At 30.4% G+C, this 26398-nt stretch overlaps 1 protein-coding gene and 1 long non-coding RNA gene across 2 annotated transcripts; one reads left to right on the forward strand and one right to left on the reverse strand.

Annotated features, from left to right (window-relative positions):
- The first annotated feature begins 970 nt into the window (after positions 1–970).
- LOC145034778 (carotenoid 9,10(9',10')-cleavage dioxygenase 1-like) lies at positions 971–21448 on the forward strand. The gene is made up of 12 exons (XM_078983282.1): positions 971–1209; positions 1493–1630; positions 7956–8058; positions 18194–18453; positions 18898–19077; positions 19204–19282; positions 19357–19438; positions 19541–19603; positions 20059–20197; positions 20321–20651; positions 20884–21083; positions 21199–21448. The coding sequence occupies exons 1-12, from the start codon at positions 1057–1059 to the stop codon at positions 21304–21306; spliced, it is 1836 nt and encodes a 611-aa protein (XP_078839408.1). The 5' UTR covers positions 971–1056; the 3' UTR covers positions 21307–21448.
- LOC145034777 (uncharacterized) lies at positions 13375–16299 on the reverse strand. The gene is made up of 3 exons (XR_013678219.1): positions 14876–16299; positions 13571–14636; positions 13375–13489 (listed from the first exon to the last, which is right to left on the reverse strand). It is a non-coding gene; the product is annotated as an uncharacterized LOC145034777 (long non-coding RNA).
- Positions 21449–26398: the final 4950 nt, after the last annotated feature.

Here is a 26398-nt window from a genome sequence, read left to right on the forward strand (position 1 = left end):
TTTCAAATTTCAAAATTTAAATATTTCACTCTATCTATATTAAATTAATAACATTAAAATAAAATTAATACAAAATGATATAATTTCATAAATTTATTTAAATCAATGATTATAATTTTATATAACTAAAAGAATCTCTTAATTAATAAGTTGTTTAAAATAATTGATTAATAACTTTGAGTTTTTACTATAAAAAATTAATTAATTTTGTAGTCGTGGTTTTCATGTGTTATAAACTAGTCTATCTAATAATTAGAAAGTTGTCCAAATTAATAAATGTCTTTAATGAATACTTATTACCAAATGACTTTTACAATGTCAAAAGTTTATGAAATCTACTAGTTTCTACGACAATAGCCGTTATATGATTGATTAATTTCTTGATAAGTAATGTGCATGATCACATTGCTAATCGACTAGTAATAATATGTTTCAATTTAACATTGTATTCAAAGTATGATTGCCAACCATTAATATACAATGTTTAATAGTTCTATATTGTTGGATATTAGTGATATTTTAGTTATATTACGTCATAACAAAATATTTTTTTAGACGCATGTGATTTAGGTAGTACATGTAAAATCAAGATTTAAACTATATTAGTAATATCACCAACAATATCCCTCCCATCCCATTCCTATAGATTCGTGACATACTCATTTTCGTCGGCTCACTCATTCCCATAGTTTAACTCCATCTTACTCAACACACTATCCAACATACTATTTAATTGACAATACTCATTTGGGGAAGAACAAGCAGGAGTGATCAGATGGGTTCAAATATACAATCGAGGATGTTATTGTTGGAGGGGGGATCTTCATAGGTGCCATGGCCAGAACATGGACGGATCATATCGACAAGGATAACTAATAGTTTTTATAATATTGAAGGTTTTATATTCTTACTTGTGGGAAGTGGTTAAAGATACGACAAAATGTCTTATATTATGCTTTTTTTATTTCATCGTGGTAACATGTTGGGTGTAAACTAATACCCAACTTGGTTATATGCTTTAATTGGTTATAAAAAGTGTGACAAAGTGATGAACTGATGATCAGCTTAATCACAGAACAGATACAAGCAAAGAGAGGAACAGAGATGGCAACAACATGTGTACTTTCCAGTATAAAGTGTTCGACTAATAATCATCCCAGAAGTGTTAAAGTAGGAGATCTTAAGACTGCACTCTCAAGTATAGTTAAGGTATTCTATATAAACTCAAAATTACTGAAATTCATCCTTCTATGTTATAATAGTCATGCGCATCAAGAACAATATATAAGTAGAATCGTAGATATATAGTCATAATTTTCTTTCATCAATAAATTTCTCCTTCCCAAAAAATACCCTGACAGAAGTTGAAGAACCTGTTAGTTTTAATTTGTTAAATGAATGATATGGATTAACCTTTGTAAACTTGTAATAACTAATAAACAAATTTCTTAACGTGTTTATAGCTTTATATGTTTTGTTGTATAATGAGCAGCTATCAAAACAAAAGCTGGAGAACTCAACCCTCAAAATTGAAGCTGGTAAAGCTATCAAGGCTGCTTCATTGGCAATGTTAAACACACTTGTAGATTCCATCTTTGAGTTTGTGGATCAACCCATGCTTCCATCTGAGGTATATATATATATATATATATATATATATATATATATATATATATATATATATATATATATATATATATATATATATATATATATATATATATATATATATATATATATATATATATATCCACTCTTCGCATGCAAAATAAGAAATTTTATTAATTTTAACTAATTTTTTTTATTGTGGACAATACATGAGTCATGAGTGTTGATTATAGACTTAAGTCACTTAACAGAGAATGCCTACACAAATTGCTGAAAAAAGTACCCATGATCGAAAACATAGTGAACACAAATGCTTATCCGGTCATAGATATTTCAACGCGAACTGGTACCCCATTTAATTATTTGATTACCATAAGCTTAATCTGCTCCCACAGCCGGCGTTTTTCAGGCTCTGAAACTGAAATTCACGGATTTAATTATTTTATCGATAGGAACCTCCAAAGTCCAGTCGTTTTACTTAAATGGTGCTACTAGTGGAATTTATTATTCCTCAAATATGGCGCGGCTATTCTTTTATATATTGGTGTTGTTGCATTCCCTGAATGCCAAAATAAATAAGTTAGATTTTTTTGTTTTTTTTTTAATTAAATTAACTTGATTTTGTAAAATATATTTTAAAAAAAAAAAAAAAAAAAACTAATAACATAAAGAGTATTATATTTTGTTATGTTTTCAATTGTAACCACCGAATTTTAACTTGTGTTAAAAAGTTAATAGAGACCAATTTTACTTCATTTTTTGTTTTTCAAAAAAACTATTCAAATCTTGAAAAAAAAAATTCAATCACATATAGTCATATACTATTATTAATTTTTTATTTTTTTATTTCTAGGTCTTATTTTTATCAAAAAAGTAAATACATAAAAAAAATTATAATTTTTTTCCTCTATAAACAAATTTTATATCGATACATGTTGATGTCAAATCACAAAATTCATTTTTTGTATTAAAAGTCATTGGGGTTCGGCTTGGTTTTTTTCGAATGAAAACGTATCCAATTTCCATTTCAGTTTTTTTAGTGTAAAAAACTATTTAATTTTGTTTTTTTGGGGTTAAAACAATCCCACCCACAAATTTCAATCAAAATTTCAATAACCATGAATATTCAGCAAAAATTAGTCAAAACAGGTACCTGATATATATATATATATATATATATATATATATATATATATATATATATATATATATATATATATATATATATATATATATATATATATATATATATATATATATAGAAAGAGAGAGAGAGAGAGAAGGTTTGTGAAAAGTTGCGAACTCATAAGTAACTTATCGTTTTTCAACACCAAAAACACAAATCTTCTCCTAATGATGCATTTAAACCATATCTAAACTTAAAAAATGTTGAATTTTATTATTATTATTTTTTTTTGGTTTTGTATGACTGCTGATGAGCACAATCAACAATTGTACGGACTGCTGATGAACACAATTAACAGTAATATAGACCGCTGATGAGCACAATCAGCAGTCATATGGACTGATGATTGTTCATCAACACTCTATATGGTTGTTGATTGTGAACATCTACACTCTATATGATTGTTGGTTGTGAACATATATCCGTATAACTGTTGATTGGGCATACATCAGCAGTCATTTAGACGTACCATTTGGAGAAAATTGATGTTTTTGGTGTAAAAAAATGATGAGTGTACTATGATTTTATAAGTTCACATGTTTTTTTTTTATTCGCACAATAACTTAACTCTCTCTCTCTCTCTCTCTCTCTCTCTATATATATATATATATATATATATATATATATATATATATATATATATATATATATATATATATATATATATATATGAAAGATCGGTTTCCGGTGATAACTTAAAAAATAGTGAGGACTGCGACGACAATTCTCCACCATCATTTCATCAAAGGCACAATTCACAAACATCAAACTCAATACTTGGACGTGGTGTGTTCGCATGTAAACCGGTGTGTTCGCATGTAAACCACGGCTGTGGTAATTAATATGGACTCGAAGATTTAATCACATGCGGCGACCATCCATGGAAAGTTATTTAATTGGGTTTTATTATTTACTTTTGTTTATTTTGGTTTTTTTTTCTTAAAAAAATTAAATAGATACATGCTCGGTTTTAACCTTTTTCATTTTTTTTCCATTTTTTTCCATTTTTCTTTTTAAAACAATTATTTATTATTTTTATTTTTTAATATCTTTACTACATAGTTGAAGATACTAGTGTTTTTCTTTATTTTTGTTTTTATTTTTTTATTTTTTGATTTTTATTTTTTATTTTTTTTAACTAAATATCGGTTTGAGTTTTTACTGTTTAACAACTATAAAATTTTAAATAAGAAGAATACTAAAAATCACAATATTTTTCGTTCATATTTTTTTTTGAATCATACTAATTTTGAATCACGTTATTTTGAATCAAATCATGTTTGAATCATATAATTTTGGATCAATAATATATTCAATTAAATATAATTTTTGTCCATAAAAAATTATGGATAATTACATATTTTGAATCATTTAATTTTGAATTTTAAAATGTATAATTAAAGATTATAAAATATTCAAGTATAAATATTTTTAGATCATAACAAATTAAGAATCATAAACAAGTTATTCAAAAAAAATTAAATTATAAATATTTTAAAAATCATAAACAAGGTATATACTAATATATATGTTTGTAATACTTTTTCAAAATAAAATGGTGAAGAATTCTCTTTTGCGTTCATTTAGTAAACAAGTCCAAAAAAATTGTTGATTTTTATATGATTCATTTATTTTTGGTGTTTCACAATAATCTTAGGGCCCAACGGTGTGTAAGGTCGTGAAAGTAACATACGCTAATCACTGTTATTATTATAATTACTGAGTTAACTTTAACAATTGACAGCTTAAGACCATCTACAACTCACTTGTTCATTTTGTGTACTAAAATGAAAAACAAATAATAATGCAATTAGTGTTTTATTTCCAAACATAAGTTATTTTCAAATGACAAATAATTTCAAGTATATTTTTTTAACTTATAAAGATTTTCCAAAACTCTTGTATACTACTCAGCTTTTAACAAATTTTTATTACATTTTTTATTACAATATTTTATCATATCACAAATTATGATATCGTGTTTTAACTTTATAAAGTACGTCATGTATTTTTCTAAAATGTATTAGAATTTTTATAAGAATTCCATATATAAACATTATTTTGTTTATGATTAGTTAATCTCATTTAATATATAACATCATATTACATATATTAATTATGATATTTAAACTATAAGTAATAAATTAAAATAAACTTGGTATGTATAAATCTAATGAATAAAATTGATAATTGAACATTTCATTCAATTTTGATGTAAATGAATGGTGTAGTTTCATATTTAGTATTTTAATATTCATCATCCCTAATAAATAAAAGATATTTTTATCGCATGTTACATTTTCATTTAGTTTATTACATGTAATTTTGTAGTTATTTCAAATTAAATTTATTTTACATGTCATTTTATGGTTTTTTTTTTATTTTATTAAATTGTAGATGGTATTTATATTCAGTAATAAATACATATGACTTTCATTAATGAACTTTCATTCTAATTTCAAACTACTAAATTAAAGATTCGTTAATTTTCTTTAGTTATTTATTTAAATTATTTGTTTAAATTTAAAAGAGAAAAAAAAAACTTTAATTTTTATAATTCAATATTTTATTACTTTTCTTATAAATTCATACTTTGCAAATGTTTAGAATTTTATATTTTTTTTAATTAAACACATGTAATACATGAGTTTCACACCTAGTTTACATAAATAAAGTGAAAACGGGATTGAGATTCCTTATCTCCATTCTCTTTTTCACTCGATTTTCAACCAATTCATTTACAATCCATCCATTTAATGTACAACTTTGATGTAAATAAAAATTATAACATCAAATTTAGTGTTATATATTATTTTCATCAAGATGGACTTAAAAAGTGAGTTATATAATTTGAACCCTTTAGTTTTGGGTTTAAGCATTTTTTTGTTTATTTTATTTGACTAGTTACAACTTAATCAAATAATTCATATTTATAATACCATGTTATACATTAATTCATAATAAATAATCATAATATAATGTTTATTTAAAAGTGTTTTATAAATATAATATTTTTTATTCAATAGACATGCTTTCATAAAAATAGAAATAAATGTAATAAATAATATAATGTTTATTTAAAAGTATGTTATATATATATATATATATATATATATATATATATATATATATATATATATATATATATATATATATATATATATATATATATATATATATATATATATAATCTGGGGTCTATGATTATAGGGGCCAACCGTTTCATACTCATTGATCATAATTGTCCAATCGTTCGTTAAATCTTGAACCTTGATTTTTTTTTTTCATCAAATAACAAATATTATTTTTAAAACTTCGTAGAAGAATGATGCTTCTTGTTTGATTTGGATTCTATAAAATTATTGTAACAAAAATAAAATAATACATGTTTGTTAAAATCTAATTGGAAAAAGAGTTTTGACAAAAAGAATTTATTAAACATATACCTTTTAATATATTATTTAATAAAATAATATACTAGCTATAATTTATAGTTTAATATAAAATGTATCAAAATATACGCACAAAATCCTAAGGTGTAAGAGTATCCATCCAAGATCGTTGCAAACCGATTTGAGGCTCGAGACAAAATCAGAAAAATAACCAGGCCTACTAACCATCCAAAGAATTCAACTATAGACGCCTTGACTAATTTCGTAACACATTTAAAATATATATAATACCGAACATAAATAATTTTAGGGCCTCAAACCATGATGAGGCCAGGGGCCGTCGCTCAACTCCACCCCCCCCCCCCCCCCCCCCTCCAATTTCTAGAAAAATTGGTCCGATTCAGTTCAGTCCTAATACACATCCTTAAGTTATAATAAATAAACTAACTTTTGATAGGACTTAAACGAGTTGTATCATATGCATATAAAATTGTATGGGCCCAACGATTATAAGAACCAGAAAACCCAGACCTAAACAGGACTCAATAGGTACAATCCAAGGTCCATTAATTTCTCCCAAACTAGTTCGGTTCGATCTAAATGTTCACCCATAGGCTAGTCTCATACTAAGGTCCCGTTTGATACGAATCTTTCCAGGTCCAAACAGATCTTTCTGATTGAATGGACCAGAAATATTGTTTGATTTGCACAAAAAAAAATGGATCTTTCCCACAAAGCTCTAAAATCATATCTTTCTGGTTGAATGGGTTAGAAAGATAACCATGCACCAAACTCCGCCTCTTTCTTTCTTGGATTATTAATTTTTTTAAATTTATTTTTTATTGAGTTAATATTTTTTTAATGTATTATTTTATATTAAAAAAATATTGTTTTAATATATAATATTTATGTATTAATAAATATTATTTTATTGGATTATTAATTTCTTTAAAATATATTTTTTTAAATTTTCTTTTTATGGATTAATTCTTTTTATTGGATTATTATATATTCATAAATATTATTTATAATATATAATATTTATATATTAATAACTATTATTTTATTGGATTATTAATTTTTTTTAGTTAATTTTATTAAATTTATTTTTATTGGATTAATTCTTTTTTTTTACAATACCACCACCATCCTAATTTATTTAAAAAAATCTCATTCATCCCATCACTATCAGACATAAGTCGGGTCATTTTTCATAATTCAGTACAGTCAATCAGATGTACAATCAAACAACATGGTTTCTTTCTCAGTTAAAAAAATTTCCCAGACAGAACTTTACCAAACAGAAACTATCAAACGGTACCTAACAATAAATGAATATACGAGACTTGTTTATAAATGGTGCTACTATATATATCCTTCACTCGTAATTATTAAAAAAAAAAAAAAAAACATGGGAGATAAACATACCCACTCACACAGGACAACAACAAGCAATTGGATCGATACGTATAGAATTAGAATTAGCCTTTATAAACCGTAGCGTATTGCATAGTGGGAATAGGTTTATATACTAAAAAGTACAAATGTTTATGGGTTATTGAGGTGGCATGATGTTGTAGGTCGTGACAAACTTATGGACTTTTGTAGAGGTCCAACGATGGGGATGATCTAAGCTTTTGACTATTGTAGAGATAAATATTTTGTTAAACTGCGTAAGCTCTTCTATCTAGGTGTCATAACTTCTATTTATTTTAAAGAAGTTATATGTTTAATTAACAAGGTTCTTTGTGAAAATTATTTCTTTGCAGAAAAACTTCGCACCCATTGGGGAGATCGGGGAACTTGTAAAAGTTGATTATCATGCAGGGAAACTTCCGGAAGATTTTCCAGAGGGAATTTACATTAGAAATGGTATTACTAGTTAATATATATATATATATGGTGAGGTTTAGTAGAGAACTAGGGGTGTGCAAAAAAACCGCAAAATCGTAAAACCGAGCCGAACCGGCCGATCCGAAACCGAAAAAAACCGAAACCGAAAAAAACCGAAACATAAAAAAACCGAAACCGAAAAAACCGGATATCAACGGGTCGGTTTTGGTTTTGATACTTAGGTATCCGCGGATAACCGAACCGAACCGCTTGATATATATATATATATATATATATATATATATATATATATATATATATATATATATAATATTATTCATTTTCATTGAACTTTTAGCCATATCCCAAACAAATATTATGATCGGCTATTCCAATTTTACACTTCTACGTTATGGTTTCTTCTATTTTTATTTTTATATTTATTATACCAATTATATTGTATGTTATTTGAACTTTATTATGTTTTTATAATTCTTTGGACTTACTAATTTTTAGAAAGAAATCGTTGGAATGAAGTTTGTAATTTTAATTGTATTTAAATTTTTATATTTAGCGGGTACCCGTGAACCGAACCGTGGTTACCCGCCTTTATACGGTTCGGTTCGGTTCAGTTTTTTTGCTAATTCGGTTCGGTTTCGGTTAGTGCACATGCAGTACCCGTCCCGTGATGACGGTTCACAATTTTATTACTATCCGAACCGAACCGCCCCATTAACACCCCTATAGAGAACCATAAATAACCAATAAACTAATTTTTTTTTCAACTTTTAGAACTTATTTTTTATCAAAAATAAATAAATAAATAAATAAACTAAAAATACAGAAATTCATATGAATTTAGATATTTTTAGATTTTTTTCGATAAAGAATAAGTTCTAAAAATTAAAAAAAAAGATCTGATTTATTGAAGAACCAATAATTATGATTATCTATTGAACTTTTCCATATATATATATATATATATATATATATATATATATATATATATATATATATATATATATATATATATATATATATATATATATGTTAAACGTAGCTAAATGGAAAACATTGGCCCAAAACAAGAAAAGACAATCAAGGCCTTCGTAAATATATCAACAATATGATGGATGAAACATGAGGAAGAGAAATAGTTCCATGTTGAAAGTGATGACGAGTGAAATAACAATTAATTTTAACATGTTTTGTCCGCACATGAAACATCGAATTCTTTGTAGTCATTATCACACTCTTATTGTCACATTGCAATGGGGTAAGCTGTGAAATATGAACACCCATATATGCAAGTAAACATCACAGCCACACAATTTCACAAGTAGTGACAACCTTAGCTCGATACTCAAATTTTGTAGATGATCGAGAGTCAACATCTTGTTTCTTACTCTTCTATGAAATCAATGAATCTCCAAGATAAATATAATACCCAGACGTAGACTTGCGATCATAAACATTGATATCCCAATCAACATCACTATAAGCACACATCTCAAAAGAGGAAGTGGAAAGAATTACAAGAATGTGAAATGAAGTACTCAAAGATATCTCAAAATACATAGAACTCCCTAACGAACCATAGAAGGAGCAGTGAAAAACCGGCTAACCACATTAATTACATGAGCAATAACAAGCCTAGTGATGGTAAGATAGACAAAACTCCCCATAATGATATGATAAAGACTTGGATTGGATAAGGGAACACCGTCAGTTGGTGAATACTCGGCATTACTCTCTAGAGGTATGCCAATTGTTCTGTTATCTGAAAGTTGTACGCATTCACATAAATCTGAGATATACTTCGTCTAAAATAAAAGATAACCTTTTAGAGATTGTGCATCTTCAATCCCCAAGAAACAACGCAGTAAGCACAAGTCTTTCATCAACATATAAGGAAAGAAGGACCAGACATGCACTTGTATATCTAACAAACAAAGCAAAATCATGATAGCTAAGTTGAAAATCAAGGGAAATAATTACCATAGAAAATTTTTCAAACCAAGCACGAGGGACTTGTTTGAGACCATACAATGCATTCTGAAGCCGACAAACTTCACCTGGACGGTGAGCAATACCTAATGGAGGAGACATGCATACCTCCTTATGAAGATTTGCATTCAAGAATGCATTCATGACATCCACTTGATAAATATTCAATTGTTGAATATAATAAAGAAAAAGTTGAGTAAAAACAGTAGTTATTATTTTACAACTGGAACAAAGTCTCTTCATAATACATAACATACTCTTGTGAATATCATTTAACAATAAGTCTAGCTTTATAACGTTCAATAGACCCATTAGACTTGGTTTTGATTTTGTATGCCCAATGACAACCAATCGTGTGCTTTCTAAGAGGGAGTGAAACCAAATCTCATGTATGAGTCTGAGAAAGAGTTGCAAGTTCCTCAGCCATAGCATTCTGCCAAAGAGGACCAGAGACAACATCTTTGTAAGACATTAGTTTAGAGAGTAGGTGTATATTCCCAATAAGGGAGGCAAATGTTGGCGAGTAAGACAAATATACAAATTCTAGAAGCTTGGTAGACTTTTCACTACGATTGGGTCTTGATGGTGGGGGGGTCCTGAGTAATAGTAGGTGTGGGATCAGAAGTTTGAGGTTATCTTGAGAAGTGATAGAGGTGGATTCTGAGCAGTAGTGGATGTGGGATCAAAATTTGGAGGGTTATGTAAATTAGGAGAAACATCATCAATGTTAATGCTAAATGGATCATTAATCCAAAGTTATGACTGAGTCACGTTATGTAACTGAACATGAATGTTATAGAAAGGGATATGATCCGAAAAGTGACATGTTCAGAAATGTACAATCTTTGACTTGTTAGGTCGTAACACCGATATCCTTTTTTTACTAATACCATACCCAAGAATACACATAGAGCAGATTTTTGAGAAAACATGTTTCGTTCTGCGTGAGCTCATAAAACAAAGCATGTAAACCAAAATACCCACAATGAAGAATAACCAGGAAGTTTTCCATACAGTTTTTCATAGGGGGGCATTCTTGAATTATGTGTTGTGGGAATATGTATATATGTAGCGGTAAGGACGGATTCTCCCCAAAAAGTACTAAGGACTTGAGAGGGAAAAAGCAACGATCATGCAGTTTCAACATGGTGACAGTGTTTTCTTTATACAATACCATTTTTCTGATGAGTATCAGTACATGATCATTGGTGCATAGTTCCATCATATGCAAGTAATAAAGTAAAATCATTTGAAGTATATTCCCCTCCCAAATCACAACGGACAGATTTTATAGCAGTGGAGTGTTGAGTCCTGACTAGGGATCTAAATCCGCTATATATGGAGAAAAATTTAGACATGCACTTCATAAATAAACCAATGTATAATGAGTGTAATCATTTATTAAGGAAACATAGTAAGTAAACACTCCTTTAGAGGAAACCGGAGTAGGAGCCCACACATCAGAATGCACAAGATAAATTGGAGCAATAAAATGAGTGACACTTATATTAAATAATAGAGCAGAAAATTTTGCCATTTTGCATCCACAACAGTCAGAAATATCATAAACATTCATATGACCTAAAACACCAGTAGCAACAAAAAAAACTATAAATGTGAAGCTGACAAATTTCCTAAACATGAATATCAAAGATAAAAGTCAGAAGACAAATTACCCAAACGAAAAGAAGATAAATTGATACTAATGGCAGTGACATAAGATACTTTGATTTGATCCAAGACATATACTTCTCCTAATATACGGTCAGTCCCAATCACCCTCTGAGAGTGAGAATCAAAAACACAAGAAAGAGAATCAGAAAAGAAAACTCAATAATTGGATTTACACAACTGATAGATAAAGCAAGAATTAAATCAAGTGTAGGAATATAATACACATCACTAAGAGATATATGATGGGTGACTGTAGAACCAAAACCTTCTATAGGCATAGGTGTAGCACTAATAAACATAACTGAAACTGATGATCCATAAAACAAAGAAACAAAGGATGAATAAAAAAGGTGACATATGATGAGATGCACTAGCATAAAAGATCCATAGATATGAAGGAATACATGAAGTATTGCATGATGAAAGACTTGAATAAGATATGAATGTAAACATGGTTGTATAATTGAGAGCAAGGAACTGTTTGAACTGCTCAAGAACTTGAGGGTCTAACATAGAAGATGACGTGATGGTAGCATGGACATTAGTTTCTACTATAGATTGAAATGATCTAGATGATTGATCTTATAGTTGCTTGTCATTGTTCAATCACAATGGGAATGGAGACTTCTAATGGTTCTTCAATGTGCACTAAGCATACTCATCAAAAGAATTTTTTCCAAATTAGTCTATTCTTTGGAGCCATATTGGCAGTAAACAATCAAATAATAATAAACCAACAACATATGAACAGATCAAACTCCCAAAACCACTAATGAAAATCAACATTCAAGAGAACATCAAAACCTCATAATCGACAAATACCGGCAATAACTAAACAAACTAAACTTTGAAAAGTAACCAATGACAACAAAAAATGATTTTTGAACAAAAAATCATGGCGTGGTCATAATAATCATGGTGAGAAATCGGTGAAAAGGGTATTTCATGGCACAAAATATAAAAATTGGCGCGAAAAACGTTGAAATAGGAACAATCAAAACCCTTAAAATGATAAAATCAAACAAAACAATCCATACAAAATACATAAACAATTTAGAAAATCATACCGAACATCACCAAAATTTCCGTGGAACGCCACAACCTCATTTATATGTCACCCCAACAATCTTAAATGACAGATCAAATATAACTCTGATACCATATGAACTAATGAACAAAATACCGCTAGGGTTTCATTATTGAATAATAAAAGAGTACAATTACAAAGAAAAGGAAAGACTAAAGGGTCAACATTGGCCTAAATTAAGAAAGGGCACAATAAACTAATTAGGCTAACAATAACATCATCGAAGAAAAAATCATATGTTCACAAATTTTATTTGGTGTTATGATGTTTATGATGACTTGAAAAAGTGTCTCGGTTGCACAAATAAATTTGATTAGAGGTAGGTTGGTGGAGTAGGGAAAGGATTATTTTCACGCCACAAGTTAGACTATGGATGTATAAGGTAGGTTGGTAGTCATTAGTAAGTTGAGGAAGCAAGGGGCAGACCAACACAATCAAAGGGTGACTGGTGAAAATGCAGTCGGTTAGGAGGTCACGGTGAGTGGGGGCAGTTGGAAAAGTAGTGGCAGGTAAAGGGTATCCAAGTGTGTAACATCCATAAAATTCATGAAAATTTAAAACTTTTTCAAACATCCAAAAACCATTATTTATTACAAAATGTTTTCAAAATAGTTTCATATCAGAATATCCCATAAATCAAAATCATAAAATGTGAGGAGGTGCACGATCAAACCTTCGCCTTCCCACGATCATCCGAAGTACCTGAAACAAAATCCAAAATTGTAAGCTTGAAGCTTAGTGAGTTCCCCTAAAATATCAATGTCATAAAAGCCATAACCATACCATAACAAACAAACATCATGCATATAGAGTCTTCGGTATGAATGGACCACCCTCATCAGGCCTTCAGTCTATCTGGCCCACTCTCAAAACCTTCAGCATGGTTGGTCCGCCCTCCCGGGCCTTCAACATGTCTGGACCGTTCTCCGAGCCTTCAGCCTGATTGATATGCTCTAATGGGTCTGTATTCTATACGATCTTCCCTAGGTCTGTTGGCCTTTAGCACAAAGCAGGTCTGCCTCAACCAGACCACACATATACAATCAACACATAAATATCATACGCTAGCTAGCATGCACACACAGTCAAACTGATCTAACATATGACAAATCATAGTATCATCCTATATACTAGGATACCGACCTAACAGGTCACTAAGCATATCATCATGCAATAACCAGGATAACAATTCAAAAAGGACTTGCATTGGTGCATTCGACCCTGTTAGTATAGTGAGGACAACTCACCTCACAAGTAGTGCTAAAATCAAGAAGATCAAACTCCAACTCTCGGATCCAAACTCAACTGCCTGTAACTATCATACAACTAATTCCATTAAAATCTCAAATTACCAAAATACCCTTATAAGTCAAACTTTGTCAACCCTTGGTCAAAGACAAAGTCAACGGTCAAGGTCAACAGTCCATGTTGACCCAACTCGTCGAGTTCATCCACTAACTCGTCAAGTTCCTCCAGAAATTGAAAACTAGGGCCAACTCGTCGAGTTACCTGAGTATCTCGTCGAGTTCCTTCAGAACTTCAAAACCAAAAACTCGAGTCGAATCGCTGAGTTACCTGAGTAACTCGTCCAGTTCTTCAGTGTCAAGAAGATTGGGAAAACCCTCATCAACCCGCCGAGTCATCTCACCCACTCGCCGAGTTCACTTAGAGTCCAAAAGGTGGGTAAACCCTAACCATGTCATCAATTTGGCTTATGCAACTCGTCGAGTTCCTTCAGCCCGTTTCTTATTCAGACGATCCTGAGAGAAACCAAGGCTCTAAATTGTAGATATATCATCCTAGGGTGTAGTTATCACATAAACTTGCCAACTTGACATGCATCCAAGGCCTGAAAGGGATTAAAACACTAGAACTAAGCTTAACAAGAGATTTAGGGCATGGAAGAGGGCCAAAAGTAGATAAAGTGGGCAACTTTATGTTCATGGAGGCCTAAAGGTGTCCAGATCTGAAACCACATCCTCTGGACAAGCTCAAATCCTAGAATGACCCCATTTTGCACCAAAAATGACCACATACTTCCATAAGAGGATATCTAAGAAATAGAAAGCCAATGTAAAGACTTTTTACCTCCAAATGGTTACTAACACAAAGTAGATGTCGGATCTATTGTTTCTCCTTTTCTCCAACCACTTCAAACTTCAAAACTCTTCCAAAAGAGAACAAAAATGACCTTCTAAGCTCACACACACAAAGAAGTAGTAAAGCATGGATAGGGTTTCCTTCCCTGGGTAACGAGGTGATAAGGGAGGCCAAAGAATGCGGGTTAAGTCCTTTAAATAGGGTGCAAACCCTAAAAATTAGGATTTTCATGCACAGCCTCAACTCATCGAGTTGGGTCCTCCAACTCGTTGAGTTGGTTCCATAAACCACGTGGCATGATCAGTTTCTACATAACGAGTTGGGGGCAACCAACTCGTCGAGTATGGTCTAAAAATGTGAATTTAAAAATATTAAATGAATATCTGGGAATCGGGATGTTATAAGGTGGGATGTGGGGGTATTTATGGGGGACTTACTGTCATTATACCATTAAAATTGTTTTTGAGTGATGGAAAATATTTTTGTCATCATTTTATAACTCTATTACTTATGAGAGAAAATTTAGCCATATTATCTTACATAAGATCAATAGATGCATGTGACCAAATTAATAAAGTATACTTTTGCAATATATTAGGATTAAGGACTGTGATAAGCACACAAAACACAATCACACAAAAATTTAAAGATGCAAAGGAAAATAAAGAACACAAGAATCTAACGTAGTTCAATTTTTGATGGGTTTTTATTCAAAACTACTTTCAAAAACATGATTTTAGGCAACTGAAGACTTGATAATTTGAATAATATAAAGAGTAAATTACATGAATGGTCCCTATGGTTTAGGGTAATTTGCACATTTGGTCCTTAACTTATTCTTTTAACTCGGAAGGTCTCTATTGTTTGTTTTTGTTATGTGTTTGGTCCCTATCTTACCTAAAAAGACTATTTTGCCATTGATTTTTTAATTTATTTAAATAAACACACTCCCAACCTTATCTACCCCATAATTTTTTCCTATTTAAATAATAGTTTTTTTAGGTAAGACAAGGACCAAGCGCGTAACAAAAACAAACAGTAAGGACCAAAAGCGTAACAAAAATGAAAAGTATGGACCTTCTGAGTTAAAAAAATAAGTTAGGCACCAAGCATGCAAATAACCCCAAACAATAAGGACCATTTGTGTAAGTTACTCTAATACAAAACAAGTTTATACCCACGAATGATCATCTTTCAAGTTGTAGAAATATTTAAACACCAACCAAAGAAGAGATAAAGAAATGACAACCCTTGTAGTTCTTTGGATCCTCTTGGGATGCTTGGAAATTGATGAAGAATGATAAAATTTATGGACACCAACAATGACTCAACTTGTTGTAGAATGCTAGTTATTTTGTATAAAACTCTTAAGACTCTTAGACTTTATGTTCTTATCAAAACAAGAACACCAAGAGAGCATAAGATGCAAGTAATCTTCAAGACTTGAGAATAAGAGAGAGAGAGAGAGAGAGAGAGAGAGAGAGACAGAAAGAGAGAGAGAGAGAGAGAGAGAGAGAGAGAGAGAGAGAAAGAGAGATAGCACATGCATATAAGCATGTTACGGTTTTTTGTAATGAAAACAACAAGCAAAAAGCTAGCAAGTTATTCAACCAAAAGCAAGGTATTTATCTATTGAGTCTTGTGCTTAAAGACACAATGTCCCTAGCAACAAAAGTCTATAAAAGCAAGAGCATGGCTTTGTGGATAAATTAATACAAGCATGTCGTTCACTAGCTTTCTTGTTCCTCCATCAATTTTTGGCTTTTTAAGATATAAAAAAGAAATCATGAGTTTTATATTTTATAAATCAAGTTTATAAAATATAAACTTTAACTTTTTGGTAAAATACAAAAGAATTTATTTAGTCCAAAATGTTGTGCATGACTTATTAACTCATACCATATGAATTATGTAATATTACTTGCTAATAAAAATTATTATTTGCAATAAATAATTAATTTCCAATTAATTATAAGAGATTATTGAATATTTATTAAAATAAATTTCTAATAAATAATCAATTATATCAAATTGTTATTAGTTTGACTCATTAGTATCATATTTTAATTATCAATATCATTTTTATATGATTCTTGAGCATACAAAATCCGTCAACTCCGTCACAGAAATCAAGCTATGTGTTTTGGACGAACTAGAGAGATTTTATTAATAATACCCATTGCTTACGATATTAGGGTTAAATTCATACAAGTGACTATATTTATAAAGATAACTTAACCTAAATTTTTTAGGGAATACACCTAAGAAATGTCGCCTACAAATCTGGCCTATTGCATGAGCACTGCAATAATACGTAGTAGGCGCTTATACTAGAGTTGTAGTCGCCAACACTAAAGTACTTACACTACAGCTATACACCATAATGTTTACATTACAACTATATACTATAGTGATTCCTTACATACTTACATTCTAGTTGCCCTAAAATGTTACTCTGCATCCATGGAATTTAAACGATAACTCGTGTTTAGTCTGTATAGTGGCAATGAGTTCAAAGGGGAGATCATACTTCACAAATTAATAATCTCATGATTGGAGGCTGATAAACCAATGTATTTCCATCCAAACTTGTATCCCCTATCTATCTATTTTGTTCATTCTTTATGACTATTGGGAAGGTCGGTTGAAGCCATCCATAGTTATTATCACTACCTTGGTAAACATGCCTGCTAGATTCTTCATATCAAGGAACTTCTTCAAGTTGAGGGTACCATTGGTTATCCATTCCGTGGTAAAGTGATACCTTATATGAATGTGTTTCATTTTTTTTATGAAACACCTATTTCTCTAAAAAGTAAACTACACTTTGGTTATAACAATGCATGACATAGTCTTCTTGTTTCATGTCCAATTTTGATAAACTTTGTCAACTGTATAATCTCTTTAGAAGATTCTAAAATTCTCATATACTCATTAAAATTGATAAAGTAATATTTTTCTAAAGTTTGGACTTTGAACTAACGACTTTAACCCTACTGGTAAACTCATAACATGTTGTGCCTTTCCTTGAATCTGCACAACCTCCTAGATATGCATTTATGAAAACATGTAAGAACACCTTTTAATCCTATCTTTTATATGGTGGTATCTTTTTCAAGACCAAAGTCGGGTCACACAACAACATGACCCAAAACTATCCAATTACATCTTTCTTAAACTAAATAAATATGAACTTTCCCTATTTACCTTATATGTTTATCGTTTATGAATTTTTATTCTCTAATCCCTATCTTTTTTAGTCTACAACTTTAACACATAATCATATGATATTGAAACTGTATTTAGGTTCAAATCCCTTATTTGGAGGCTTAAAATGTGCACTATCGGTGTTCGGCAAAACAGACAGCATCTGGGTTGAAGGCGAAGGGATGCTTCATGCTCTACATTTCACTAAAGATTCGGAAGGAAATTGGAGCTTTTACTACAAAAATAAATATGTGGAAACAGAAACATATAAGATGGAATCACAAAGAAAGAAACCTACTTTTCTTCCTGTAGCAGAAGGAGATGCTCCAGCTGCTTTAGTTGGATCATTTTTCAACATGGTAAGATTTCCAAATTTTATGAAATGTCATCTCCATCATCTACAGAAAACTAATAGCTAACCATAACCAATGCAATTATGGGACCATTTTAACCAACTTTAATGGGAATTTTTTTTTATTGGCTATACACCCAATAACCTAAACCATGATGAATGAGGGTTCTACCAAGACATGTATCTTAGTAATAAGATACTTAGTAGTATAACATTTTTTCCAACAAAACCATAAATAAAAGAAGATTTTGAAAAATAGGACAAAAACCAATCATACCAACTCCAAGAACTTAACTATAAATATATTCCTTAAGCCTATAAGATTCCAGATTTAAGGCTTGACTTCACGTTGCAGTTGACAAACATTACATAAGTGTATTGCAAGAAAAACGTTAAACTACAACCATCACAACATTGTTTATCTACTTACTTTATTTTCTGACTTTGGCAGTTAAGATTTGGTCATGTCTACAAAATTATAAGCAACACCAATGTTTTTGAGCATGGTGGAAAACACTATTCTATCTCCGAGGACTATTTGCCACATGAGATTGATCTTATTAGCCTTGAAACTTATAACGACTGGAACCCAAGTGGAATTTGGTCTCGACCTTTCACATCACACCCAAAGGTTAGTAGATTTATGCATGATGGTCTATTTTATCTTTCGACATAATCCACACATAATGGGTCCAACGCTTTCAGCACTACACTCTTTAAAATACATGATCACATAAAATTGATTTTTTTAATGTAGACAGCACCAGGAACCGGGGAACTGGTTATAGTAGGGGTTGAGCCATCAAAACCATATTGTGTTGTGGGTGTCATTTCAGGTACTTCAACAAATAACTAATGATGTATAGCGCTTGGGTTATTTATTCTTTTTCTAATAACTTCATATTAACAGTCGATGGAAAAGAACTTGTTCACAAATTGAATCTACAGCTAGACCATTGCTCACTTTTTCATGAAGTAGGTGTCACAAAGAGGTGAGTTTCCTCAGTTCCTATTTTTAAGTCCTCGGTTCCTATTTATAAGTTTGGTTGCAGAAATATGACATACTTAAATGCATTTTTACACGTGATGGTTAGGTACAACATACTGGTTGATTCTATGTTTACATTGAGCCTAGAGAGGGTAATGAAAGGAGGCCAGTAAGTACCATTGTGAATTTAATTTGTGATGAAAATACTTGAAGCAATACTTGGATTGACTACTTTAAATTTAAAGCAGAGTAAAATCAGTGAAAGAAAAAAGAAAAACAGAGAACACACTTACTCTTATCGGGTTATATTCTGGTACAAAAAAAACAAAATATAGACTCTTTTAACTGATAAATACAATTTACATGTCTTACATAAGGGGAAATGAAAACACTACAAAGATGATGATTAATAAACTTTTTCAGACCCTAAACCACTGTTTGTTGGGCTCAACTCGTCAACTTTGGCTTTCTTCTTTCTATTTTCATTTGGGTTTAGCCCCAACAACATTTCCATATATATGCACAAGAATTTGACACTCTCAACCACACATCCACTTTTTCTAAAAAAAATATTAAAAAATTCCATGAGTAAAAGGAAACATAAAAATTGGTTATTGGTGTTAGGTTATTTAAGTACGAGAGGGAGAGAGATGCAAGGATTGCAGTGATTCCTCGGTATGGTGATGCAGAATCAATTAAGTGGTTTCATATAGAACCTTGTGTTACTTATCACCTAATGAACTGTTTTGAAGATGGGGATGAGGTGCTTATTTTATATTTATGTTATAGCGTCATTAAACTTGCCCATTATTAGTTTCAATAAAAAAATATTCAAAGTCTTCTTGACACTAACATGATCTATGAATTTATTTGTTCCACAAAATAGGTTATTGTGAGAGGATGTAAAGCTAATGCATCCATTCTTCCAGGACCTGATTGGGGAGAAGATAAATTTGAGTGGTTCTCTAGAGGATTTGATTTTAAATCTGTTGACAGAAATAATGGGCATGATCATAATACAGAAACAGGACATGGAATGTTGTTTACTAATGTTAGGGAATGGAGATTGAACATGAAGACCATGGATGTGAAAGAGAGAGATGTAACTGGAACAGAATACTCAATGGACTTCCCAATGATCAATGCAGATTTTACAGGTCTTAACCATAAATATGGATACACCCAGGTTATCGACTCTATTGCAAGCTCTAAATCAGGTAACTAATTTACAGTTCTCTTACAATTGACATGGCTCGTAATCATATTGTTAATTTAAAAAATAGCTCTCTGAAAAACTCCGATCTAAAATAAGTAGACTAGGAGCTTGAAAACGTTCAATTTCCCCTCCATTATTGCGATATTGATAATCCATAGAACCACCCATAGATGCAATATTTAAGCTTGAAACCTGCTACAAGTTTGTAAACAAGGAATAAAAATATGTTTCAGGAAGAACTAAATATGGAGGACTAGCAAAATTATACTTTGAAGAAACAGATGTTGAAGGAAATGTAAAGATGGAGTATCATTGGTTACCAAAAAATAACTTTTGCACAGGAAGTGCTTTCGTGGCTAAGCTAAAGGCTGTAGAGGAAGATGATGGTTGGATTGTTACATTTGCTCATGATGAAGAAAATGACATTTCTTATGTACGTATCATCAAATATCATCCACTACCCTTCTGCTATTAGATATTTCCGTATAAATAAACATATGAATTGATGATGTTATCTTTTTATATGTGTTTTTCCTTTGAGGTCACAGGTAATAGTAGTTGATGCTAAAAACCTTAGGCATGAGCCTATAGCAAAAATAAACCTCCCTCAACGTGTGCCATATGGTCATCATGGAGTTTTCTTTTCATCGACATAAACTAGGACTGGAATCTATCAAAGACATTGGAAGTTATTCTATGAACTTCTCTGAAGGTAGCGGATGATCATGATTAGTACGTACTAGCAATAAAACATTCATCTTGTATATTCTTATAATATATTGAACTATTTTTTTTTTATCTTGTCTAATATCAATTTTTATTTGGTGGAATTTGTGTATTATGCCCTATTGGTCTTTCCGCTTTTAAAGAGGAAGCCTATATATTTTAGTTTCTATGATTTCTTGTCCCATCTTGCTCTATAAGTTCTAATAAGGCTTTAAGCTTGGTTCGTCAGTATCCTTCAACTTTTTTTAGGAAAGAAAGATTGGTGAGGCGATATCTTTCATTTCTGGTGTAACTTAATTTATGCTCAAAAGGTAATATGTAGTATTTAGTATGTAACATGCATGTGTATGTGTTTGTGTTTGTTAGTGATAACAAAATCATTGTGATTTATCTTTTACTTGGTGTATTTGTTTATTTTTGTTGCACACCAATTTTTCGTATGAAATGCCTACATGAAACATTAGTTAGTTATTTTTTTTTAATCTGATTGAGCCACTTATATGTTTTGCTATCAAGATTATTATGTTTTGGATATATAATTTGATATCTCATGCTTGGTTTAGTTTGCTTGGATGAGATTAATCAAACATCGAGCCCCATGTTCATGAAAGGTAAGTTTAATCTTTTTAATGCTTTATAAACCTTCATATGAACAATAAACGAAAAGGTAAATTTATTTTTTACTTTAGTTTTTTTTTATTAATCAAGTCTTGCATTATTTACGCATGGTTCATGTTTTGTTCACAAAATACTAACATTAAGCTGTTTCTTTGAGTGTTATTGAGTTCACTTTACATTATTTGAGTTATGAAAACATGAAGGATGGTTTCTGAAACCTTAGTGAAATGTCGGAAGTTATTTATTTGGGTTGTGAGTCTTTATGTTTAAATATTTAATAGAGAAATGCTTAAGGACTGTTACAACCTCTAGTTAGTAAATTCTTTGATCATCTTATAGATGTGTGGATGCCCAAATCTTTTCTTTATGTTTATAATGAGGTTTTCTATTATTGTCGATGATTGAATGGCTTTTGCATGGTTCTTTATGTACATTGATGAAGGCTTTTTGTGAAATATGTATTTTTATGCTTTTGTAAGTGTTAACCTTGAAGCCTTATGACTGAATCATTTAGGTAGACTAGCTAGGAAAGATGCTAATAACATGATTTCATCTAATTTGTGGATATTATTAAATGGACTATCGTCTTCTTTTGCAGATAATAAAACAAATATTATTGCTTAACAGAAAAGTCAAACAAATTTTATTGTGATAGTCCATTATAGGATGTTTAAGTCGATACAATATATATCTTTATTTCAGTGGTTGAAAAATCGATTGGAGAGTATACAAATGGATCACATGGATTTAAAATCAATTAGTCCCCGATTAATGGGGATTATATATGGAAAATCAATTGAAGAGTATACAAATGAACGAGGATAAACATATGTCTAAGAGTTTAGGCGGGAAAACTCATTTCACGATTAATCACAAGACGACATGTATCGAATTTATCTTTCTTTAACCACGGTTACAAAATTAATTAAACATTCATAATAAAATTTAATAATTATTAATCAATGATTTTAAATAAATAATTTTAAATAAATTATTAATTATTAATTAAGAGATATATCAAATTTTTTAAAGTTGTTATAACTTCAAAATTAACATATAATTAGAAAATGTAAATTTAAATTTTGAAGTGAGTTGACTAATATATCTACATAACAAATAACATAATATTAATGAGGGTGTTGTATGAGAATAACACTTGACAAATGGAGGTTAAAACTATTCTTTTATTATAAAAGGGATTTCAATATTAAAATAATATATTTACTTCTAATTATAAAGTTATGTTTTTTTAACTTTTAACATATTATACTTAATTTATTATTTTTAATATATTGTTAGATGTAAACCATTATTATTTTAAAACTACACTTTTGAACAATTTGTATAAAATACTTAAATTATAAATTTAAATATAACATTACAGGATCAACGTATACAACTATTGCAGATCGTGGTAACCTATGTCCCATGTTGTGACACAGGTTTTTCCTAAAAACCCCATCTTTGATCTCAGTAAGTCTTTAGTTGATCCACTTTAGAAAACAGGTGTTACAGCTCTTATGAGCAAACTATCATCATAAATCCCCTTAATTAACAAATTCAATAGAAAAGTTTCAAGTATATAGCTTACAACCTATCATTTAGTGGTCATTTTACAATGCGAAGCGGTTTTAGGTAACGATCCTTCCTAAAACATATCCATGAGTACTTCTTGAAGAATCATTCCTAAGCGGTTTTAGGTAGTGATCGATCTTTCATTTTCTTATCTTCAGTCCAAGGAGTTTGAGCTTTACCTCCCTCCAAATCCAATGTATCATCATAGTTAACTTGAGCCAAAAGAGCTCTCATAACATTTTCTTAGAGAAAACCCGATGTCACAATCCAAAGGTGGAAGATCGTACTTCATGGAATTCATGAAATAAGTCGATTTATAACTTGTAAAAGGTTAAAAAGAAAATTGAAAATAGGGTGTAACTTTATAGGATAAAAATTATTTAGCACGTAAGAAATTCAGAGTGTGAAAAAATCGATTAGGGTAAGGAAGTATAGTATGTATGTGTGTGTGTGTGTGTGTGTGTGTGTGTATATATATATATATATATAGTCAAGATCAAATAAGAAGAAAAATTTGGTAGGAAGGTAAGAAGTTTTTTTTCTACATATTTTTTTAGTGAACATACAAAATGAATCATTAGATGATTCAAAGGTAAGATGATTCACAAGAAAAAATTCCCAAAAAAACATCTTCATGATTCATTTTTAAGTAAATTAAGAAAAAATTCACTTTTATGACAATTTTAGTGAATAACAACGAAATCATTGTATAAATGAATCATCGGTGTGTTTTTTTGAGATTTTTTTTTGGTGAATCATGTTATTTTTTATTCATCTAGTGATTCATTTTTTTTTTTTTGTTCGTCAGAAAAGTATGTAGAAAAAAAGTTTCTTACCTTCCTACCAAAAAAAATTTCTTACCGGATCTATATCATATATATATATATATATATATATATATATATATATAGAGAGAGAGAGAGAGAGAGAGAGTAAAATCGATTACGGAAAGCTCTTTGTAAGGTTTACAAAAACCGATTATGGTTGGGAAGAAAGACAACCAAGAAATAACCATGTTAGGGTTTATGAACTAAAGTCGACTATGTGATTGTGGGTTTTTTGGAGTATAGATTGTCATACCACTTTTTTCTGTGTTGTGAATAATAGATCACATGAAATCTCAAACAAATAACACACGGATTTTGAGTAAAAATCCAAAGAGGGAAACAAAAGTGTTGTTATTAATTAGAAGGTTACAAAAGTCTTAATTGATCTCTAACATAAGAGAAAGAAAAAAAGGAGAGAATGAATGAAAATTTGGATCCAGTGTTTGCCTTGAACAGAAAATGACAACGGATGTGACACTTACTAATGGGAACTGATTTGTACACAACACTTTTTCTCCGCACACAACAATTTATGCTTTAAAGTGTTGTATTGTACAACTTTATAATGCATAAATTGTTGCGTACGGCAAAAAATTGTTGTGTACGAATCACTTCCCCTTACTAATGCAATACTTTAGGAAATGTTGCCTAAAACTAGAAAACAACTTGTATGCAAGTTAGTTTGGGTTTTTGAGCATCATTTAACATATACTTAACAATGGTACTTGTCAAAATTATTTATTTGCAGAAAAACTTCGCTCCAGTTGAGGAGATTGGGGAACTTATAAAGATTGATTATTGTCAAGGCAAAATTCTAGAAGATTTTCCGGAGGGCGTTTACATTAGAAATGGTGTTTACTTCTTAACTTCCTTTATATGATACGTACTTTCACCAATATTTTCTTATGCTAAGTTATGTATTTTGAACTTGAAACTTTTTCAATCCTAACTTTTTTCAAATCAATTACTGATTGCATAATTGTTTTGTATTTTGAACTTGAAAACTTTTTCAATCTTAATTACATTTATTTAAGAATAAAAATGTTTCCATTTTCTTATTGAAGATTCAATGCCCAATGAACTCCAAGTTGGCATCCAATAATGGTTAAGTATAATTCATTGAATGTCAACTAGACATTTCACGTCATTCAACTTTGATCCAAAAATGAAATTGTATGCAGGTTCAAATCCCTTATTTGGTTGTTTAAAATCCACAATCTCATTATTCGGGAAAACAGACAACGTATGGGTTGAAGGTGAAGGGATGCTTCATGTTCTACTGCACTTCATTAAAGACACAGATCAAATTTGGAGCTTTTATTATAAAAATAGATATGTGGAAACCGACACATATAAGATGGAATCAAAAAGGAAGAAACCTACTTTCATTCCTGTAGCAGAAGGAGATGCTCCAGCTACATTTGTTTAGGGTTCCTAAAAAAGTATCCAAAATATGTTTTCAGGGAAATCTAAATATGGAGGACTAGCAAAATTATACTTTGAAGAAACAGATGGTGAAGGAAATGTAAAGATGGAGTATCATTGGTTACCAAAAAACAACTTTTGCACAGGATCTACATTTGTGGCCAAGCCAAAGGCAGTAGAAGAAGATGATGGTTGGGTTGTTACTTTTGCTCATGATGAAGACAGTGACACTTCTTATGTATGTACCATTAAACACCCTCTATTATTACATAAACACCCAAATGTAACGAGTTGTCTCTTTACATGTTGTTTTTCCTTTATGGTCACAGGTACTAGTTGTTGATGCTAACAACTTTGGGAATGAGCCTATTGCTATAATAAACCTCCCTCAACGCGTGCCTTATGGTCATCATGGATCTTTCTTTTTGTCTACATAACCAACCAGCGGAATCTACCAGCCTTATGAAGTATTTTTTTTTTAATATTTTATATTTGAATATGATCAACTTCTTTTATAAACTTGTGTTGCTGAATGAACATTTCATGGTTAACATAATGCACTCCAGCCCAAGAAAAT

This window comes from Lactuca saligna, chromosome 3 (genome assembly GCF_052625555.1).
Source record: "Lactuca saligna cultivar CGN05327 chromosome 3, ASM5262555v1, whole genome shotgun sequence".
Taxonomy (NCBI): domain Eukaryota; kingdom Viridiplantae; phylum Streptophyta; class Magnoliopsida; order Asterales; family Asteraceae; genus Lactuca; species Lactuca saligna.

What these genes read in the sequence shown, in the direction of transcription:
- LOC145034778 (XM_078983282.1), top strand. Translation starts at nt 1,057, where the DNA reads ATGATCAGCTTAATCACAGAACAGATACAAGCAAAGAGAGGAACAGAG. An exon ending in TTGGATCATTTTTCAACATG is followed by an intron (nt 18,454 to 18,897) that starts GTAAGATTTCCA and finishes TGACTTTGGCAG; the next exon opens with TTAAGATTTGGTCATGTCTA. An exon ending in TATTGCAAGCTCTAAATCAG is followed by an intron (nt 20,652 to 20,883) that starts GTAACTAATTTA and finishes AATATGTTTCAG; the next exon opens with GAAGAACTAAATATGGAGGA.